Source organism: Cryptomeria japonica, chromosome 6, assembly GCF_030272615.1.
Source record: "Cryptomeria japonica chromosome 6, Sugi_1.0, whole genome shotgun sequence".
NCBI classification, from domain to species: Eukaryota; Viridiplantae; Streptophyta; class Pinopsida; order Cupressales; family Cupressaceae; genus Cryptomeria; species Cryptomeria japonica.
In genome coordinates, this window is record NC_081410.1 from 376359012 (window position 1) to 376378619 (window position 19608).

The 19608-nt window shown below is 35.1% G+C and overlaps 1 protein-coding gene across 5 annotated transcripts in view; it reads left to right on the top strand.

The window, feature by feature from the left end:
- LOC131072213 (uncharacterized) overlaps positions 1-19608 on the top strand; it is a 241343-nt gene that overhangs the window by 113832 nt on the left and 107903 nt on the right. For all 5 annotated transcript variants that reach the window (XM_058008301.2, XM_058008305.2, XM_058008302.2 and 2 more), the window contains 9 exons: positions 7918-7988; positions 8162-8262; positions 8358-8461; positions 8582-8635; positions 8788-8843; positions 8979-9017; positions 9164-9308; positions 11341-11522; positions 11628-11695. In XM_058008301.2, the coding sequence (XP_057864284.2) occupies positions 7918-7988; positions 8162-8262; positions 8358-8461; positions 8582-8635; positions 8788-8843; positions 8979-9017; positions 9164-9308; positions 11341-11522; positions 11628-11695 (820 nt within the window). The remainder of the gene's footprint in view (positions 1-7917; positions 7989-8161; positions 8263-8357; positions 8462-8581; positions 8636-8787; positions 8844-8978; positions 9018-9163; positions 9309-11340; positions 11523-11627; positions 11696-19608) is intronic.

The following is a 19608-nucleotide window of genomic DNA, read 5'->3' on the forward strand; positions in this document are numbered from 1 at the left end:
CTTCATCCGGAAAATGGGATAAATGGACAGGTCGGGTTTGTCTTGTATTCTTCAAAGTTTCGTCAGCCAAAGGGATGGAAAACTCTGGCAAGCTTCACAAGTAATGAAGCTCCTGCTTCAAACACATAGATGAGTTCATCAAGCAAGCTGATGCCTGTTCAACCATCAGATAAAATTGTTGCTTTATTTACTGAGGAAGAGTCTATAGATGAAGTAGAATGGACATACGGTAGTTTTCCTGTTGATGAATGTATAAATGCACTTAAGCGAGCTGAAGGAGAGCTGTCTTATAGTCATTCTCTTGGCATGAGATACACAAAGGTCACAGAGCATATATTTGTTGGATCATGCATACAGATAGAAGAAGATGTGTATTCCCTTTCAAATAACACGGTCATAACAACCGTATTGAACTTGCAATGCAAAAAATGAACAAGAAAACTGGGGTATTGATTCCCAAGCTATCAACAAGGCATTTGAACAAAATTCCATTAAAGTGGTCGATTGCTCAATAAGGGAGGCTGATTCTATTGATTTCCTACGGAAGCTTCATTTTGCTATGGGAGTTCTATATCGATTTCTAAGAAAGAAGCACCATGTTTTAGTCACATACACAACTGGTATAAAGAGGAAGGAAGGTTTCTATTTCAATAAGAGCCTATTAACACTTGTAACCGTGATGGAAAAAATGAGTGTTCGTAAGCCTTAACAGAGGATCTCATTACATTAAGACAGAAAATGACAAAAAATCGCAGAGATTTCTTTAAAAAGTGCATCTCGAAAATACCTTTTTCCGATTTCGCAACTGAAAGAATGCCACGGTTTATAAAGAAATCACTACAAATTCGAAATTGGAACAAACCGGTTGAAGCCGTGGACGATTGCCAAAGGAGGAGAGTCAGCTCGCAGTTTGCATTCGCATCTCCCTGTTCAAACCCTAGCAGTGCGGCGGAATTCTTCTACAATGTTGATAAAATGCAAGGATGAATGAGAAGACTTAGGTTTTACTGTCACCTATATTTCCTTGTCTCGCCTTTTCCCATTTTTATGGGATTGCATTTTGTTTTTAACAATGGAAGTAATGCATAGTGGTCGAGTCCCTAGACTCCCACTTATGAGATGTCATGCCTAGCCGTGCGGAGGCTTTAAAACCCTTAAGTCTTTCAAAAGACTTATTAAAAAATCAAAGATGTAATTAATTTTAATAATTAATTATTATATCAATGTTGACTAAAATAAACTTCTAGCAACATTAACATAATAACTAGTTATTAAAATTAATTAGTTTTACATATAAAAAGAAATTTCCTATCATCATATCCTTATGAGGAAATTATTATTTTTGCATCTTTGTAGCTCTTTTTGAATTCAATACTTTTCACCCATAGACACATTGAAAATTGTAAAATGAACATTCTAATTGGATGAATTATAAATCCAATTAGTATTTATTATAATTGTGTCTTAAATATTTATTCCCAATATGCATATGGAAGAAAAATATTGAACTCAAAGAGGATGGAGTTATCTCATGAGTTTGGGGTCGGATTTGGGCTTAAGGTGCAGTTATACATGGGTTTGTGCCAGTTCTCCAGTAGTTGAAGCTTGATTTTGTGTGTCACATGGGTCAACCTTCAATTGACCAAGAGTTTGGGCCAGATTTCACACATTTATGCAAAATTTGAAGCCTTTTTTGGTTGTTTTCCTTCTTTGCTCGGATTTTGGGATCTTTTGAGTTGGAGATCACTCCAGTTCACTTTCAGTTGACTTAGAGTCATCTTATCCTTCCCTTTGGAAGGCCTTTTTGTATAAAAGGAAAAAGGGTTTTCATTTCCAGGGGGTTGTAGATTATTATTCTCAGGCTTGGCAGAGAATTCTTCTTGTAACTCACATTTACAGTTTCTTCAAAGAAAATTCAATAAATCCTTCAGTTTATACCTTATATTTCTGAGTTTATTATTTGATGTGTGATTGAGAGTCATTTTTATATTGTGTTATTGATTAAATAACCTTTTGGAATTTCTGTCTCATGCATGAATCATAGGTTATGCATTGTGATTTATCAGTTACTTGTTTTAGAAAGCCATTTTTCTTTTCAATTTTTTGTGATATAAATCAGAGTTGCTTTTGAGTAAAACAGGTGCTTTTAAAAAAAAATTCTGTCATTTTTTCAGATCATGGTGTATCACTTTACTTAAGTTGTTAGTTTTCTTTCCATCTTTATTTTTTACCTTCTCCCTTTTCCAACAAAAAACTCTTTTCCCAAAGTTTCATCAGAATAGGTGATCCATCATTATTAGGAACCGGCCTATCGGAAGGTCCAATCATCCCAGTAGTTTACCCACAAACTCGTGATTGTTCCCATGTTATCCCAAAGTGCTGAGTTTTAAGGACTTAGTTTTCGGGTGCACTTTTGGGCTTTAACAGGATCACAATGGGGAATTATTATCAGAAGAAAGGGTTCTCTCATATCTACAGTTGAAGATTCATCAACGAGTGGAGGAGTGAATCATTTTCAGCTACATCTATTCAAGCTTTGGTTGCCTATCAAGTCTTCTTGCAGGATATTCAGTCTTGCTTTGAGAAGAATAATGCCACAATCCTTCGTTGCAGTGATGTTATTGTGAAAACCATGATCGTGGCAAAGAATACCCATGAACCGAATCCTGATGAGCTGCAAATGATCATCCAGAACTTCAAAGGATTCATGTCTTCACATGCTACAACCTAAGTGTTTTTCAACACTTAGTTGCATTTTTCAGAATTGTAATCTCTTAGTTGTAGTTTTTCTTTTGACATGTTTACTTGTAAAAACATTTTGTAAATTGCAAGTCAAATCATTACTTGCACTTTTGCAATTACAAGTGGAGAAGTTACAAGTCAATCTAAAATAGGACTTGTAACTTTGAATAAGTCATAGTTAGTTATTGAATAAATCTTGGTGGTTGAGAGAATTTCTCAAGTTAGTTAGGATCCTCCCAACTTTTTCTCATGACTCCTCTCATATAAATAGTTGAGGGGGTCTATTGTAATTTTATCTTTTATAAAGTAAGCAAAAACTCTACCAAATTTGCAGTAAAGAATTCTTTGAGCTTTTATGTGTAAATTGAAGAATTGAAAGGAATAGAAGAAGATTGCTCAAGTTTTGAGTCTTTGTGCTATATTCTTGAGTTTGTGTTCCATATTATCTTTTTTGCAAGTGTTTCTTAGAGAGCTTAATCGAATTTGATTTGCAGTCTTTGTGTTGCAAGTATTAGAGGTTAATATAAATTAGAGTAAACATTCTTCTAGGAAGAGCTGTAAGACTTTGTGCTTACACTTGTTCTTGAAAGAAATTAGAAAAAGATTTTGTGATAAGAAATAGTTGTGAGTCTTTGAGCTCATACTAGTTCTTACTGTTTTGTGTAGAAGGGAATAAGATATTTCAGACTTTGTGCTGCTATAATTTGTTCTTGATATCATTAGCATAGAAAACGGTAGATAGGACTTCACATATTCAAGACTTTGAGCTTGATATTGCTGTCCCGTCCCGAAGGAAGTGACGGAAGTCTTTGAGCTTTCAGGAAACTTCATTTCCTTTCTTTCATTTCATTTCAAAAAGTTTTTACTGCTGTTTTGCATTAAATTGCTATCACTTTTCTGTGGAGAGCAAATGATATTGGCTTTCTTGAAAAAAGAAGAAAGACTGTTGTTCCATCCTATTTTAGTTTTAGTATTAGATAGATAGGAGGAGCCTTCCCTTAATTAGGAGAGTATCATACTCACACATTGTGGTTGAAGCCCTGATTTCGTATATTTCCTCAAGTGTACAAAATTTTCAACCAATAATGCTCAAAATGAGAGCCCAAGGCCTTTATTTATAACCTCTTACCAGGCCAAATTCAAATTCAAATTCACTCCAGATGGCGCCCAAACCAAATGCAATTTCATTTCATCTTAATTTGGCATTGGCATTTCATTTCACCCCCTTGGCATATGGTGTCTAAGTCATGACTTCCCTTAGTCGCATTTTTTGGATAAATTAAAGGCTTATAAAATAACATTATTGAAATTGCATTTTGGCGTCCCAAAATGAAGGTGAAATATTTCGCCAAATAGACTTGGATAAAAATAATATTTCCCTTATCTAAGTCGTCCAAGTTTGAATAAAATACATGTAAGCCTAAGTCGTTAAAATATGCGTTTCTTCAAATACTGACAACTGCCTACACTGAGCTGAGGCCAAGGTATTGAACTACATTGCCAAAAATAGTCATCGAATTGAGCTGCAAAACCCCTGCCAAAAATAGAAACCTCATGATGTTTGGAATATGTTTATTGAATCCTAATTGTTTGGGTGATAGTTGCACCTTAATACAATTGTTTGAGAGGTGTAATGTTGTGAGTTTGATTGTTTAATAGTGACAGATCACTGTGTGCAATCTGGGTCTGTACTCTAAAAAACTTGTTTCAATTTTGAACATGATCTTTGTATGTTTCATTATGTGGATAGGTATTGTTTAGAGTTAAAAATGGAAGATCTTTCAGAATGAAGTGTATTATGCGCTGTTCATGATTGGTGTACAAAGATGTCTAGGGTTCTTGCTCCATAAGTTGTGGGATGATTATGACTAAGTCACTGGTTAAGAGACCTTATGACAATTGGTGAGATTATTTTGTCAAAATTGTATAGAGGCTATATCACGTAGAGAATAGAAAAGATGTTGTGGACAGTGTGTAATAACTATGTTTATTTTGATGTCAAGAATGTTTTTTGGGACATGTCTTGTAAACTTGTCACAAGTGTGCCTTAGAGGATGTTATTACAAACTGCTCTTTACATTATTTCAAGACTATTGTCCTTTGACTAGTGCCTTGCTATTATTTCTGTTCGACAATATAAGCGTCAAGAGATCTTATACCGGGCTTTTTCAAAATTGTTAAGCATAAAATAATCATAGACATATTGGAAACACATCAGGTATGAACCAAACACAGAGCATACACATAAATATATGCAAACACAAAGCATACATGCAAATACATGTATTGTCATTTTCAACAATCTCTCATATTATCTTGCCATTGTCATTTAGTCATCGTCATATTTGTGGACTGAGTTAATAGATCCCTTCTCATTGACTAGAATGCATCCATTGATTTATCTTTACCTTGCAGGCTGGCAGGATCAAATGCTTTGATAGTGATTGTAATGCCCCCTTCTGGGAGGACCCGGAATCTTGCCCTAAAATCACAAATTCTGTTGAAATAAGTAATGTAAGATAGTTAGGGATCATACCTTTACCAATAAAATGCCTTTATCTAGGTAAAACTAGTTGAGATTCTGCAACCATGTTAGATGATATTTGAAAAATAATTAACAAGACCAATTATTTCTATTAGGGTGAGTAACCATACATATGAGTATAATTATGTATAATCATCATAATTCATTAGATAAGTCAAGTCACACATTAGATAAGTCAAGTCACATCTATATTCATCACAATAGGTTTGAATGTGGGAGAACGATAGGTTGGCGTGAAGCAATCCTCACACTAAGCCCAAGAGTGGATATATCATCCCCCTTGGCCTCAAGTGGCAGGCACATTGGATATCTATCATGGCGTGGTCTAGCTAGTGGGTTACTTGTATCTTCCCTCCCTATTCATGTCCGCTTATTCATCCTTTTATGACTTGTGATTTCTCCAGCAATCAACCATTGTAGAGTTTGGAAAGGAAATTGCAATAGGGCACCTGAAAATCCTCCTATCTAAGCGCAAGAGTGGACACTTACCCTCTTGGCCCCAAGTGGTAGGCACATTGGACATCTAGCATGGGGTTGTCTACTTAGATGGTGATCTCATATCGGCTCCCCTTCCTTGCATTTCCTCCTCTCTTCCACATGATTGCTTGACAGGCTATATGCATTTCACATTATCACACAATGATTATTGATTCTATTGTTTCATACCACTATTCTTGTAGAATATAGAATTATTGCAGGTTATATATATTTTTAGACTGCTGTTGCAATTTAGACAGATCTGAATTAATACTGCTTCCTTCTTGGGATGCTTGTCTCTGCTCTTTTGGATAAGTACTTCTGCTCCTTGGTTCGATGCCTATATACTATGGCTGTGTAGTAATTGATTGTTGCATTATTTAATTCGCTGTCTCCTATTTAAGATGTTTGCTGCTTTTAATATATTATTGTTGCTGCTCATTATTTACTGCTTTTAAGATTTATCTCTGATTATATCTGCTGTTAGATCCTAGAATATTTCATTCCATTTTTCTTTTTGTTGATTTTCCTCTTCTTCCTTTAATTGATACTTCTCCTTAAATATCCTTCAAGGAAGATGAATAGACATCTCCTTTCACCAAACAATGTGTCTCTTCAAAGTCAATTTCTGACTACTATGCTGGCTGGCCAATCATTTGCTATAAATAAATGTTTATTTGGTCTGTTATGTGTTAATGTGTTTCTTCAAAGTTAATTGCTAATTACTATGCTGGCCGGCCAATCATTTGCTATAAATAAATATTTATTTGGTCTGTTATGTGTTATTGGCGGTTAATTGATCAGGCAAGCCCTACTTCACTATCTTAATCTTTTTTTATTCTAGTCGTCCCTTCTTTATTTATTGCCTAAAACCTACAATCTGTCTTATATTACTGCCCTGGGTCAGTCGCATTTAAATGCTTCCCACTATTTATTATTTAATCTCTTGGTTGGCCATTCTTTATTTAATCATCAAGGAGTTTTCATTTATGACTAAGGCCGATTGAGGTCTGTTCTTAATTTTGGTGGGGCATGACAAGAAGGAAGAAAGTGTATATCTATGAATAAAGATAAGACATCGTCAACTACATCTAGTATATTTGAAATATGTAAGCAAAATGGACATCCTAACAGTTTTTGGGTTGTGAAATTTTGTCATATGGGGGATGTTAAAAATCCTTAAATTCTTTTTTCTTGTTTGTTCATTATTTTAATCCTAAGTTACCGGTTCAGGTTCAGGAGTGGGTTCGATGATGCAAACAGGCTTCGTGGGTTCGGGCAAAATATATATATATATATATATATATACAAAATTACAAATCTAAATACATTTAATAGTATGCTACTTCATCATTGATCAATGCCAAATGCCAATTCAATTGATAGTTCAGAATTTCAATAATATCATATTATGTCATATACTTATATGCCGTATAATATATATCAATGTATTAGGGTTTTTTGCTTTAAGAAGGCAAAAAAAATTAATTTTTTAATGTTAAAAGTCACTTTGATGTGACTTAACCCACCTGGCCGCCTAGGTCCGCTTGGGTCTGGCCAGGATTCAACCCAAGGACCCTGGGTTCGTCCCACAGGGAACCCAGGGTCCCTGGGGTGAACCCTGGCCTGATCAGGCATGGACCCAGCATGAACCCGGACCCACGCAGATCCGGTCCGTGTTAGGGGCCTAAAATCCATGAACCCAGCAACTTAGTTTTAATCCCAATGTAGTTGTCAATGTGCTATTTTGAGAATTGTTCTATGTAGTTAAAACATAAGAGTATACTACTGATGCTTGATGTCTTCTTTTATGAGCTTTATAATTAAGGAACATATTCATGATTAGACATATATATGTTGGGGTTTCCTTGACTATTTAATCTGATGCGGGTTTCTACTGAATCGATGAAAATTTATCAGGTAGGCCCTCTTGTTATTTTCTTCATGGCATTTTTTTCTGTTGTCAAGTACTGTTACATACAGGGCGTAGAGGAGTGTTGAAATTTCCTTGTTAAAGATGTTACATAAAGAGACTATAATGTTACTGACTTCATGAAGCTTGATTGGATATGTTGGTCTTGTAACTTACGCTGGACTGGAGAAAATACTCAATATTTTGTTCATTTTGTTAATTTCATGGTATTCTGATGCAGGTTTTTATTTCTCGTGAAGGGGAGAAAAAATATGCATCAGTGTTGTATCCAGGATGCCCAGAAGAACTCAAGTAAGAAGAAACATTTACTTTTTTGTTTTGTCTATTTGTATGGAGTGGGATTAGCATAGAATTAATCTGCAGAATATGAATTTGTGATTCTTTATTGCTATAAAGAGGAGTTGAAATGTGTGTTTATGCATCATATTGAAGTTATGCTGAGTTTTTATTTATTTATTTTCCAGGCAAGATAATTGTTTGGGAATAAGATCTTGGGATTGGAACTTAGATGGACAACATTCTACTTACCATGCACTGTTTCCACGGGCCTGGACTGTATATGATGGTAATTTCATCTGGAGTGTTATTTGACCTATTTACTGGAAGTAAGTTTCTTTTGAATTTATGTGTCTCTTAACTTTCTTATATGCGAAAAAACAGGTGAGCCAGATCCAGAGCTAAAAATCTCATGCCAACAGATTTCTCCTTTTATTCCTCACAATTATAAAGAGAGTAGTTTACCTGTAGCTGTATTCACTTACACGGTGAGAGATTATCCATTCCTATCATAATATGAAAGTATAGCAGTTTCATTGAATCAAAACACCCACCCATCTTAATTTGAAATTCATTTTTTTATTGGTGGTTTATACATTGCTGTTCAGCTGACAAATATAGGGAAGAGCACTGCAAATGTTAGCTTACTTTTCACTTGGACTGTGAGTTCTCTTATCTCTAGTACTAAAAAACAATGTGCTTGTCTGAGGTGCTAAACTTTGGGGGATTTGTTAAAGAACTTGTAGGAAAATATTTTGAACTTTGATTTTAAACTTTTAGATTGAGAAATTGTAGCATTGTCCATTATGCGCAGAATTCTGTAGGTGGAAAATCTGAGCTTTCTGGTGGTCATGTTAATTCTTCAATGATGTGAGTTGCTACTTGCTCCTCCCTTTCTCCCTGTTATATATGGATGTGGACTTCTATACAATTTTATCATTCTGTAATGCCGTAGCATGTAGAATTATATTGTATTGTTAATGCCATGGATGTCTCTGATATCAGGACGGATGATGGTGTGCAAGGAGTTCTTCTCCATCACGAGCAAGTTCCCATGCTCTCCTCTTGAAGAGAATACATATTACTTTGAGCTTACATAGGGGAACTATTCTTTTATACCTGGGTCATTTTCAGATTCTTTCTATTGCATTTCTTATCTGCTTTTGTGCTTTGGTATTGCTTTTTTGTAGGACGGCAAAAGGTAAACCTCCAGTAACATTTGCTATAGCAGCTCAGCAAACAAGTGATGTTAAAGTATCTTTATGCCCCTGCTTTTCACTTTCTGGAAACAATGTGGATTTCTCAGCTAAAGATATGTGGCTTGAAATGAAAGAGGTCAGTTTTCCTTAATGCTTAATTTTTTATTATAGATCACATTTTTATTGCTTTCTAAACTTTTATTTATAGAGTTTGAAATGGAGCTAAAACTGTGCTTTTTATTTAATTGTAGGCCAAAAAAATGAGTTCTAGCAATTCCAACAAGTTTTTCACAAACAAATCAATTATAGATGTTAATAATTTCAACAACTTTGCTTTATACTCGACACTTCCTGATGTTCCTATTATTTATTCTGCAAATGAATTCCGAATTGCTAAAGGGGTAGATTGAATAAGTTTGTTTGCAAGCTGATAAAATTTTGAGTTTGTATATATCATTCTAATCTCCAAAGTTTTTGCTAGTTTAACTTTAACTTTAGATGCATGTACAAAATTCTGATAGTTTTCATTACCCTCAGGTGAAGAATTTCTTCTAGTATGCTAAATACCAGATGTTCTTAAATCCTCCACTTCACCCTCTTAGGATGTCTTTGTATAACTGTGAGGAGGCTTCCTGCATTCCCACTCTGGCCCACCTTTGCATCATACATCTTTTTCATTGATCTTTATCATTTATTTATAATTCAATAATGAATAACAGGATCAAAACTTGATGGATTATTGAAGCAGTCAAAACAGTTAAAATGTTCATGTAGGTAACTAACATATTTTTGTTTACATGTGTGTACAAAATTCTTAGGCTTTCTGCGATTCCCATTTGCCCACCTTTGCAGCATACATGTTTTTCATTGATCTTTATCATGAATATATTAATTCAAGACTAATAATGAGTTCAAAACTTAATTGCTTATAGAAGCAGTCAAAAAGAATAAATTGATCATGTTTTTAAACAACAGATTTTTGTTTACATTTGTGTGCAAAATTCCTCTCTTTATTCTGATGCTGAATTTGGAAGAGTTCAGTAGTTTTGAAAGCAGTGAGAAGGGGATGGAATCTTTAAGTAGGCAATGAATAATTAATTGTAACCATTTTCAGAAATATAATACAGGGAGCTAGATCACTGCAGAAAGAAATCAGTAAAGATAGTTTGGATATACATAGATCTTCAGACATTGGTCAAAAAGATGCATTCTTACTTGTTGCTAATGTACCTTTTTCTACGATACTAGATAGACGGTTTAATGTTCCTTTATCCACAACAGATGGATGAATTTCCTTGTATAAAAAGTAGCATATTCTGTTTAATAAAAAAAAAGTAAAAAAAAGTGGTGCATTCTAATTTTCATGATCTCAGATTATAGATATCTTGAGAGAGGCAAAGGACATCCATGCAAATGAACAATGTAGAAGCTACCTTTTTCAATTAATTCGTTAACCCAATTAAGAAGCAAAATGTTCTAGATTGGTCAGCAATTGTGCACAGAAATGAAGGCTTGATTTTGGTTGCATTTTATCACCTATACAGAATAAGGTTGCACTTTTTGTGGGTTTGATTTTTTTATTTTTATTCTAAATTTTAGACGATGAGTTTGGATGCTCTATTTGTCTTTTATAAAACTTTTCTAATATTTATATCAGATTTCCTAGGTCTTTTCGCAATCTTGGAAGCCAATAAAATATTTTACTGGTAAAAATAGTCAAGATAGAATTTGAATTTGCTTATTTTTATAAGGTTTCTTTATCATATATACTTCTGAATTTTTTTTCTTGTTCTTCCTTTGGCTTTAATTCAGAGATTAAGTTTCTCCATTATAAAAGTCTTGTTTTCAAATTCAAGTATATACCATGATATAAAGCCAAGTCATTGCAAATGTCTTTACAATCTGTGTTATACGAGGTTATTGATTATTAGCTTCCAATGATTTTCATACTTCATGCATTTTGATTATACATCATTTTAATTAAAGAGCTAAGACATGTTTTAGAAGTTCTGTAAGAATATATGCAAAGTATTTAGTTTTTTTGATCATAGGTTTTTATCTGCTTAATACTAAATTTAGATGAGAAAATTATTTTCTTTTCAATATATGTAGCTAAAAACATCTAGTGTGAGAATTGAATTTATATTTGTCTTTTTATTCAATTGCAGCATGGAGGTTTTGATTACAATACTCGTCACAGAACTTTTCCTGCTTCAGAACCAGGTTCATCAATTGGAGGTGCAGTTTCTGCTTCTGTATTGATTCCACCTCATGAAAAGAAGGTCATTACATTTGCATTAGCATGGGACTCACCTCAAGTCAGATTTGCTAGTGGAAAATCATATCATAGGTAAATTATTTAATCACTGAGCTTCTCATGAAGCATACAAATATACAAATGTTTGCTTACAAATATGATTTATGGAAGTTCCTCTATTTACATCTCCATTGGCAGGCGCTATACCAAATTTTATGGTACCCATGGGAATGCAGCAGTAGATCTTGTTCATGATGCTATCTTAGGTGAATATATTTTATCTCTTTAGCCTTGCATAGAGAAAGCTGTTTTTTTGGTCAGAACCATTGGGTCTGACATTCAATTCAGGCCTGGACTTAAATAGTGAATATGTTATAGTTCTTGGAAAACACTTTTCTATCCTTCTTTTAATAAGATAAAGGTAAATATGGATATTAGGTCTATAAGCTCCCATGATGTATTCTCCACCTTTCTTATATGAAGCCGAATTTGTGTTGCACAAAATACAGATCATCAAGTTATCATTGAGTTAGCTAATAGTGCTTATTTCTGTGAGTGGCCTGAAACAAACTTTAATTGCACTCACATCAAAAAGCACTACAAAGTTGAAGGCTAGCTTTTGAAACCACACTAATCTTTCCACCAAGAACTTGTAAAAGAGAGATTAAAAAAATTATAAACAATAGTAATAGTTGTAATTTGTACCTTGTAAGATATGAGTAAAGACTCCAACTTTTGTTACTTGTTCCCTTGGTGGATCTTCCTTGGATAGCTAGTGTCAAAGAAACGAGTTCTTCAAAATAATGAGGTCCTCACCTCAACCTTAGATGTCATCCTCTCAATGCATGTTGAGAGGTACAACATAGCCTCCTCATTAACATCTATGAAGCTATTGGAGAAGAAAACTTAGGGTTGAGGTAGTATCTTGTTGTATGAGTGGGTTGGTGAAGTTGATTATTTACCTTTTGATAATTGATCTCCTAAATGAGATCAAATATATTTTTATCCCCTCTATAATATTTTTGAATGGATTCTTTGGCCATATCCATGGTCTAATAAATTTATCCCATTAGATTTTGATTCCCATCCACCAAGCACAAAACACTCACAAAAGACTAAGATCTACAAGTACAAACAAATTAAACTTACAAACTTATAGTTAAAGAAAACAATTTAAAAAATTGACAATAAAGAATTCAATTTAAAACTTAAATTGAAGTTTTAAGTTACGTTGACAATCTTTGTAGCTCTTTTCACAAAAGTATCATAAAAACTATATTTACAGTTCTCTATCCATTAGCCTTCTTTGAAAATATTGAGTTTATCCATGCTTGAGACAAAAATTTGCTTCAATAGTGTTAGCATAGTGCAAATGCTTTGCAACATTAAGGAGTTAGTTGCAAACTTTGTGACACATAGTCTGACAAGCTCTTTTACTTGGTGTGATCTTCGATCAAGCTAAGAACCTAAGGGTGATTATAAAATATTTTATTATTTTCTTGGCATCATCTACAATCAATTTCACCCCATCAATTTTTCCTATGTCCTCCAAAAAAAAGTCAAGGCAATGGGTCATGCAAAGGGCCCAACAGAGTTATAAATGTCTCTTTTGAAACAATCTCATAGTTATCACGTGTGCTATTGCATTTCCAATGAAAACTTGCACTACATTCTCTGTGCCCATCTTTAAGGCAATCTCCTCTAGTGTCATGCTTAAAGTTTCTATATTTTACTTTGTTAGAGGCATTAATTCACTTAATGAAAACCATCTCACCATTTGAAGCCACCAAAATATTGATGAGGGTGTGGTTCTTTGCATCTGTCCACCCATTCGAAAGAACAATGCAACCTAACTTTTGCCACTATTTATTTTGTTCTTTTAGAATTAAATTTGAATTCACAATAACATTTTGAAGCAACTTCTCACCTAAGTCTTTTGGAGAGGGCAGCTTATACCTTTTCCCTAGAATTGCCAATGTTGTCACCAAGTTTTCTCTGTATGTGATTTTTACCACATTGAGGGGAAGGTTGTAATGTTAGAAATTCACACATTCCTTCACTACTTCTTAGTGCATCTTCTTCTTTCAACTTGTACCTTGCAATGAAGGTTGTGCTCCAATTATGCTTCTAGGTATTGGGCTTTTCTCAAACTAGATGAGGTGGATGTCCCTCATATATGTGGACCACAAAGAGCTCACAATGTCTACCATATCTACCTCCATTTTTGTTGGAAAGTTAGGATAAATGGCTACCACTATGGCCGCTTGTGTCCTCACCCTTTATGGTTTCATCTCATTCAACAATGCAACATTTGCTCACATGTATTGTTGTGCTTCTTCCATGGTTTGTTCGTATGATGTGGTGTCATAAGGAATGCAATTTTTCTGAAGGGGACTAATGTCTCCATCACACTTCTTCCCATAGAAGATGCAAATAACACTCCCATGGATTGGTTCAAGTGGCATCATGCTTATAGAGCGACAACTTCTATTTGCTAATGATGAGTCTAATGTGAAGTTGGATGCCATTGTATGTGAATCTACAGTATGTTTTAAGTACAAAAACACTTATAGTATGTGAATCTAGCAATTTGAACACGAAAAATAAATCAAAATTCACATAAAATTCATTCTAAATGTAATATAGTAATCAAAACATAATAGCATTAATTGATCTAATGAAAATAATATTTTTTGACCCTAAAGTGTAAACCAATTGTTTAGAGAGGAAAAAATAATTTTTCTAAACAAAAACTAGAAAAAGTTAGTAATAATTATCATGTAAATTTGAATTCAATGCATGTTAAATTGTAAATCATATTTTCAAACCTAATATTAACATGCTAGAGAGGATTCATATGTTTGGTAAAAAAATAAAACTAACATGGAAATCCAAAATCCCTCAAATCTGCTCTTAAAATCCATTATTAAATCACTCCAATTTGCTTAAGGATGCTCAATTGTAGTGTAAGTTGTGGGTTTGTAGGGATTAAATAGGGAAAAAAGTGTATTTTCAGCACAAAACCAAGTTTGAAACAAACATGTTTTAGTGTACAATCATGCCTGTAAGGAAATTAAGTTTGCTTTGAAATCATGTAGTTGCAGTTAGAGGCTGGCACCAAACCATGTAAGAAGCAAAATGTTCAAGTCAAAATTGTTAACACTGATAAGTTGAGACTTTGTCATGTTTTTATCATCAAAACTCTTAGGTTTTTGACATCTTTTGGTTTGCATAGTAGTAGTGAAGTATTGTAAATTGACTATATGTATTACATTTGTTAAACCTGAACTTATGAAATCATGTTTGAACTTTGCCGGTCTATTCCTGCAGCCATGCCATCTATTCTTGCAGCTAAGTGATTTGTTCTTGTTGCTATGCAGACTATTTAGGGTAATATCATATGTGAATTAATGAATGTGTTAATTAAATAAAATACGTATGCATGTCCTTGTATGTTGTTTTTGTTGTAGTGCAGATAATAAATGATGCCGCGGTGGATATTCTCCTTTCGCCCCTGAAGAAGGAAGAATCACGTAAGAAATAACTGGAGATCAAACTGAAGAGGAGCCGAGCGAGCGCAAGGTACGGCATGAGTGGAGCAGCCAAACAGCACTATGGAAGTTTAACTCTAGTGGGCATTGAATTCGCAAAATACCGCCACGGCATGCAAAGACTGTGGTTCGGTTTAGATCCACGTTTCCTGCAGCCAAGCTCTAGTTATCTTCTTCATCAGTCAATCATCTGCCTCTTCTTCTGGGTGTGATTTGAGTTGTCCATTGTAGTTGATCTTTGCTTTTTAATAAGCTCTTCCTTTTTTCTTAGAGGCTAGACAGAATAGAAAGGAATAGAGCAGAGAATTTTGATAAGCATTCTTGAATTTTATTTTCAAACATGTAATCATTTTTCAGGAAGCAATGAATAAAAGATATGTTGTTCTGATCTGTTAAAAGTAGTTTCTTGGAAGCTTGATATCACTCATCCAAGGGGGCCCACTTGGTGAGTGATCATGTGTTTGTGCTCATTGAAATTAGTTCTTCTTTAGTTGCAGTAGAAGTTCGTGCTTTGACTGTTCCTGCAGCCACTAGAAATAGATCCACTGATTGTTCCTGCAGCCAAGCCAGAACAAAGTGATTTTTGTTATTTATATTAGATCATTCCAGCATTGTTTTTATAAGTTTTCTTGTAGCCTTCTTAAATTTCCATTCTTGCCTTTCCTTTCCGTATAATGTTAGTTACTGCAGCAATGCAAAATAGCCATTGAAGGAGCTTAGTGCAGACCCATTTCAAGTTTTACGTCCCTGGGTTGATAACTAAATGAACACTAGCCATGAAAATAGTAACTTTACCAGATGAATGTCCAAACTTCAGGTTGAGATTTCAATTAGAGTTATTATTATTATAGTTGGAGTAGACATTTTTGGCGCCGTTGCCGGGGATGGTGTCAAACTAAGAACCTTTCATGGTTGTTGTTGTTTTCAATTAATTGTTTTTGGTAATACCTTATTGTTTGAAATTTTTTATGAATCTGCATGCATAGAAGAAGAAGAGGCCCCCGAGGTAGATTTTTGCGCACTCATTCTAATCATGCAGAAGATAATTTCCCAGATATAAATCCTTTTGCTGAACTTTACCAAGCCCCACAGAATTTGAACCACCCTGAATCTGAAATTCCGGAATGTAGTCTTCAATTCCTTTTTGGTCTTCAAGAAGAAGAATTTCCTATAGTAACAACCCCCACAAGTCTAATGCAAGGGAACCCTCCTCCTGGTGGGAATAATCCACCACCACCACCAGGTCCAACGTTTGAGTTTCCCATCTCTGATTAGCATGATAACGCTAATCTCAAGAACATTCCAGCATCTTCACTCCGTAAATTCTATGGATTGGTGACAGAGGATCCAGACACATTTCTGTTTCAGTTTGATGTTCTTTGTAGAAGTTTTGACTATACTACAGATGCCCATAGACTCAAAATTTTTCCTGCCACTTTGAAGGAGTCATCCTTGAGATGGTTTATGAGCTTGGGTAGTAGCACAATCAATACATGGGATGAGATGAAACGGTTGTTTCTTGCGAAATACAAAGATTATTGTAGAGGTACTGATCGTCATGGGGATGATATCTTTAGAATGACACAAACTGAAGATGAGAGTCTTGAAGATTACTTGGAAAGGTTTCTGTTTAGTGTCAAAAAGTCCAAGCATAGCACTCTTAATGAAGATTCCCTCAAATTGATATTTTTGAGGGGAATTAGTGATGAATGCACTGATTCCTTGGATCTTATGGGAGGAGGTGATATTACACAATCCACTTGGGCTGAAATAGGACAAATTTGCAAGAAGTATTCCAGATCTACTTCTAAGAAGAATAGGAGATTTAAACCAGGGGCACCATTATCAGCATCTGGAACTGGAGTTTCTAGATTGGAACTTAGTCATCTGTTAAAGGACTTCAAGGAGGACATTATAAACAATATGGCTACCCAGTTGGATACATTGGCAGCTAAGAAGAAGCATGAGGAAGCTGATGCATTCCTTGCAGAATTCTGCCCTCATTGTAAACAGCGAAAGAAAGATTGCAGATGTAAGATGGTTGCAAATGTGGAGGTACCTGACTTCAAGCCAATTCAAGGTGAGGACGAGCAAGTCTTCTATGTTGCTCAAAGAAGACCAAATTTCCAAAGACAAGGTATGCCACTGGATTCACTTTCTTTTTCTGGTTATAGTGGAAATTCTTATGTACCAAATAACCAATGGCAATCACCGTATTCTCAAAATCTTGGTAACTATCAAAATTGGTATGGTTCACAAGGCCAAGGGCAACATTTTGGTAATCAAATGCCATAGTGGTAGTAGCCACAGGGGAACTGGTACCCACCTCAGGGCCAAGGAAACTAGTTTCAAGGGAATTGGCAACCTACTTCTCAATGGAGAGGAAGCCAACCATGGAATGCCCAATCTTTTGGTTATCAACCGCCTATTCAGTAGCCACAGCCTCCTGCTTTAATGCCTCCTCCTGCAGCTATTGCTGCATCGCCTAAACCAACACAGTTGCCTACTCAATCGTTGCCAAATCCAAATGTCAAGTCTCAACAACAACAACAAGCTTATTCAACTGATGTTAATCAGTACCCAGCCTATTCCTTATCACTAGATGACATTCACCTCCGATCTGGCAACTTTACCTAATCCCTCTCATCCAGTTATCACTGAGGTCCAGGAGGAGCAAGAAATCTCTAATCCAACAGATACAATACCTCAGAATCAAATATTGCCACCATTTCCCCATAGATTGCAAGAAAAAGAAGTCCCCACTGAACAATGACAAAGCTTTGATATTATTGATCAACTGAAGCACATTTGTGTTAAAATTCCATTGTTGCAAGCAATAAAGAATGTTCCCATATATGGTAAGGCATTAAGAGAAGCATGTCTAAAAAAACTTGGCAGGAAGAAAAAGGATCCACAAACAGTTCATGTTATGGGTCAACTGGCTGATATTATGTTAGGTAAGATTGCCATTGCAAAGTATTCTGATCCAGGTAGTTCTGTTGTGAGTATAGTCATTAATGGCAGTCAAATAAAAAATGTTTTGATTGATTTAGGGGCAGCCATTAATGTAATGACAAGGGAAGTAATGAAACATCTTGAGATCAATAGTTTAAGGCCTACACCCACAGTTCTATAGCTTGCTGATGGCTCTACAGTGAGACCTGATGGTATCATAGAGGATGTAGTAGTTATTCTAGATTCTTGGGAATATCCTACAGACTTTATGATTTTCTTTCCAAAGGCAACATTGGGAGGATATCCGGTCATTTTGGGTAGACCTTGGCTTGCCACAACTGATGCATATATTGGGTGTAGATCAGGGGATATGACTATTTCAGATGGGAGTTCTACAAAAATATTAGCCTTGTATTCTCCAGCACAACCCTAGCTTGAACAACAACAAGCTGTTTGGCCTATCTTGGGAGAAGAATCTGAAGAAATTGACTCTATCAATCACCTTATGATGATTAATCGAGGACCACTCATGCAGTTATATGATGAGGAATCAATTCTTTATAAAATCCTGATAAATGAATTAATAGAAGAGCAAAAATTGCTGGAATTGGTTCCGAATATTGCGGGTTTGGACTTTCTTGCAGCCACTGATATATTGCATACTCTGTTGCCGCAGGAATTATCTTCTTCTCATTTTTCTAATATAAACCAGATTGATCTTACTATTAAGATAGAGGTGGAATGGAATAAATATTTGAATATCAATAGAGATCTATCTAATACTTAAAAAGAGGGCCTTGTGGAATTGCTCAAACTTCATAAAAATGCTTTTGCATGGGATTACAAGGATATGAATGAGATTGATCCAGCAGTTTGTACCCACCGTATTTATATAAAGGATTAGTGTTGCCCACTCAGACAACCTCAAAGAAGAGTCAATTCTGCCTTGAAGGAGATAGTTAAAGAAGAATTGCAGAAATTGTTAACAGTTAGGTTTATCTATCCTATCTCTCACAGTCAATGGGTATCACCTTTGGTGATAGTCCCTAAAAAAGGAGGAAAATGGAGGGTATGTGTTGATTATAGAGCTCTGAACTTAGCAACAAGAAAAGATCATTTTCCATTACCATTTGTGGATCAGGTATTGGATTCTCTAGCTGGTAAAAGATATTTTTCATTCCTTGATGGATTTAGTGGCTACAATCAGATCCAGATAGCCCCCGAGGATCAAGAGAAGACAACATTTACTTGCCCATGGGGCACGTATGCATATTCTATTCTTCCTTTTGGGTTGTGTAATGCTCCAGCCACTTTTCAAAGAGAAGTGATCAGTATCTTTTCTGATATTTCTCAAGATATTATGGAAATTTACATGGATGACTTTACAACTTATGGTTCTGAATTTGAGCAAGCATTGGGTAATCTGAAGAAAGTTTTGCAGCAATGTGAAGACTACAATTTGTCCTTAAATAGTGAGAAGTGTTTCATCATGATGGAAGAAGGAATAGTCCTTGGTCATCATATCTCTGTACAAGGCATCCAGGTGGATCTAGCAAAGATTGAGGTCATTCAGCATATTAATGACCCTTTGAAGCAAAAAGATGTAAGAAGTTTTCTTGGTCATGCTAGATACTATAGGCGGTTTATCAAAGATTTCAGTAAAATTGCAAGTC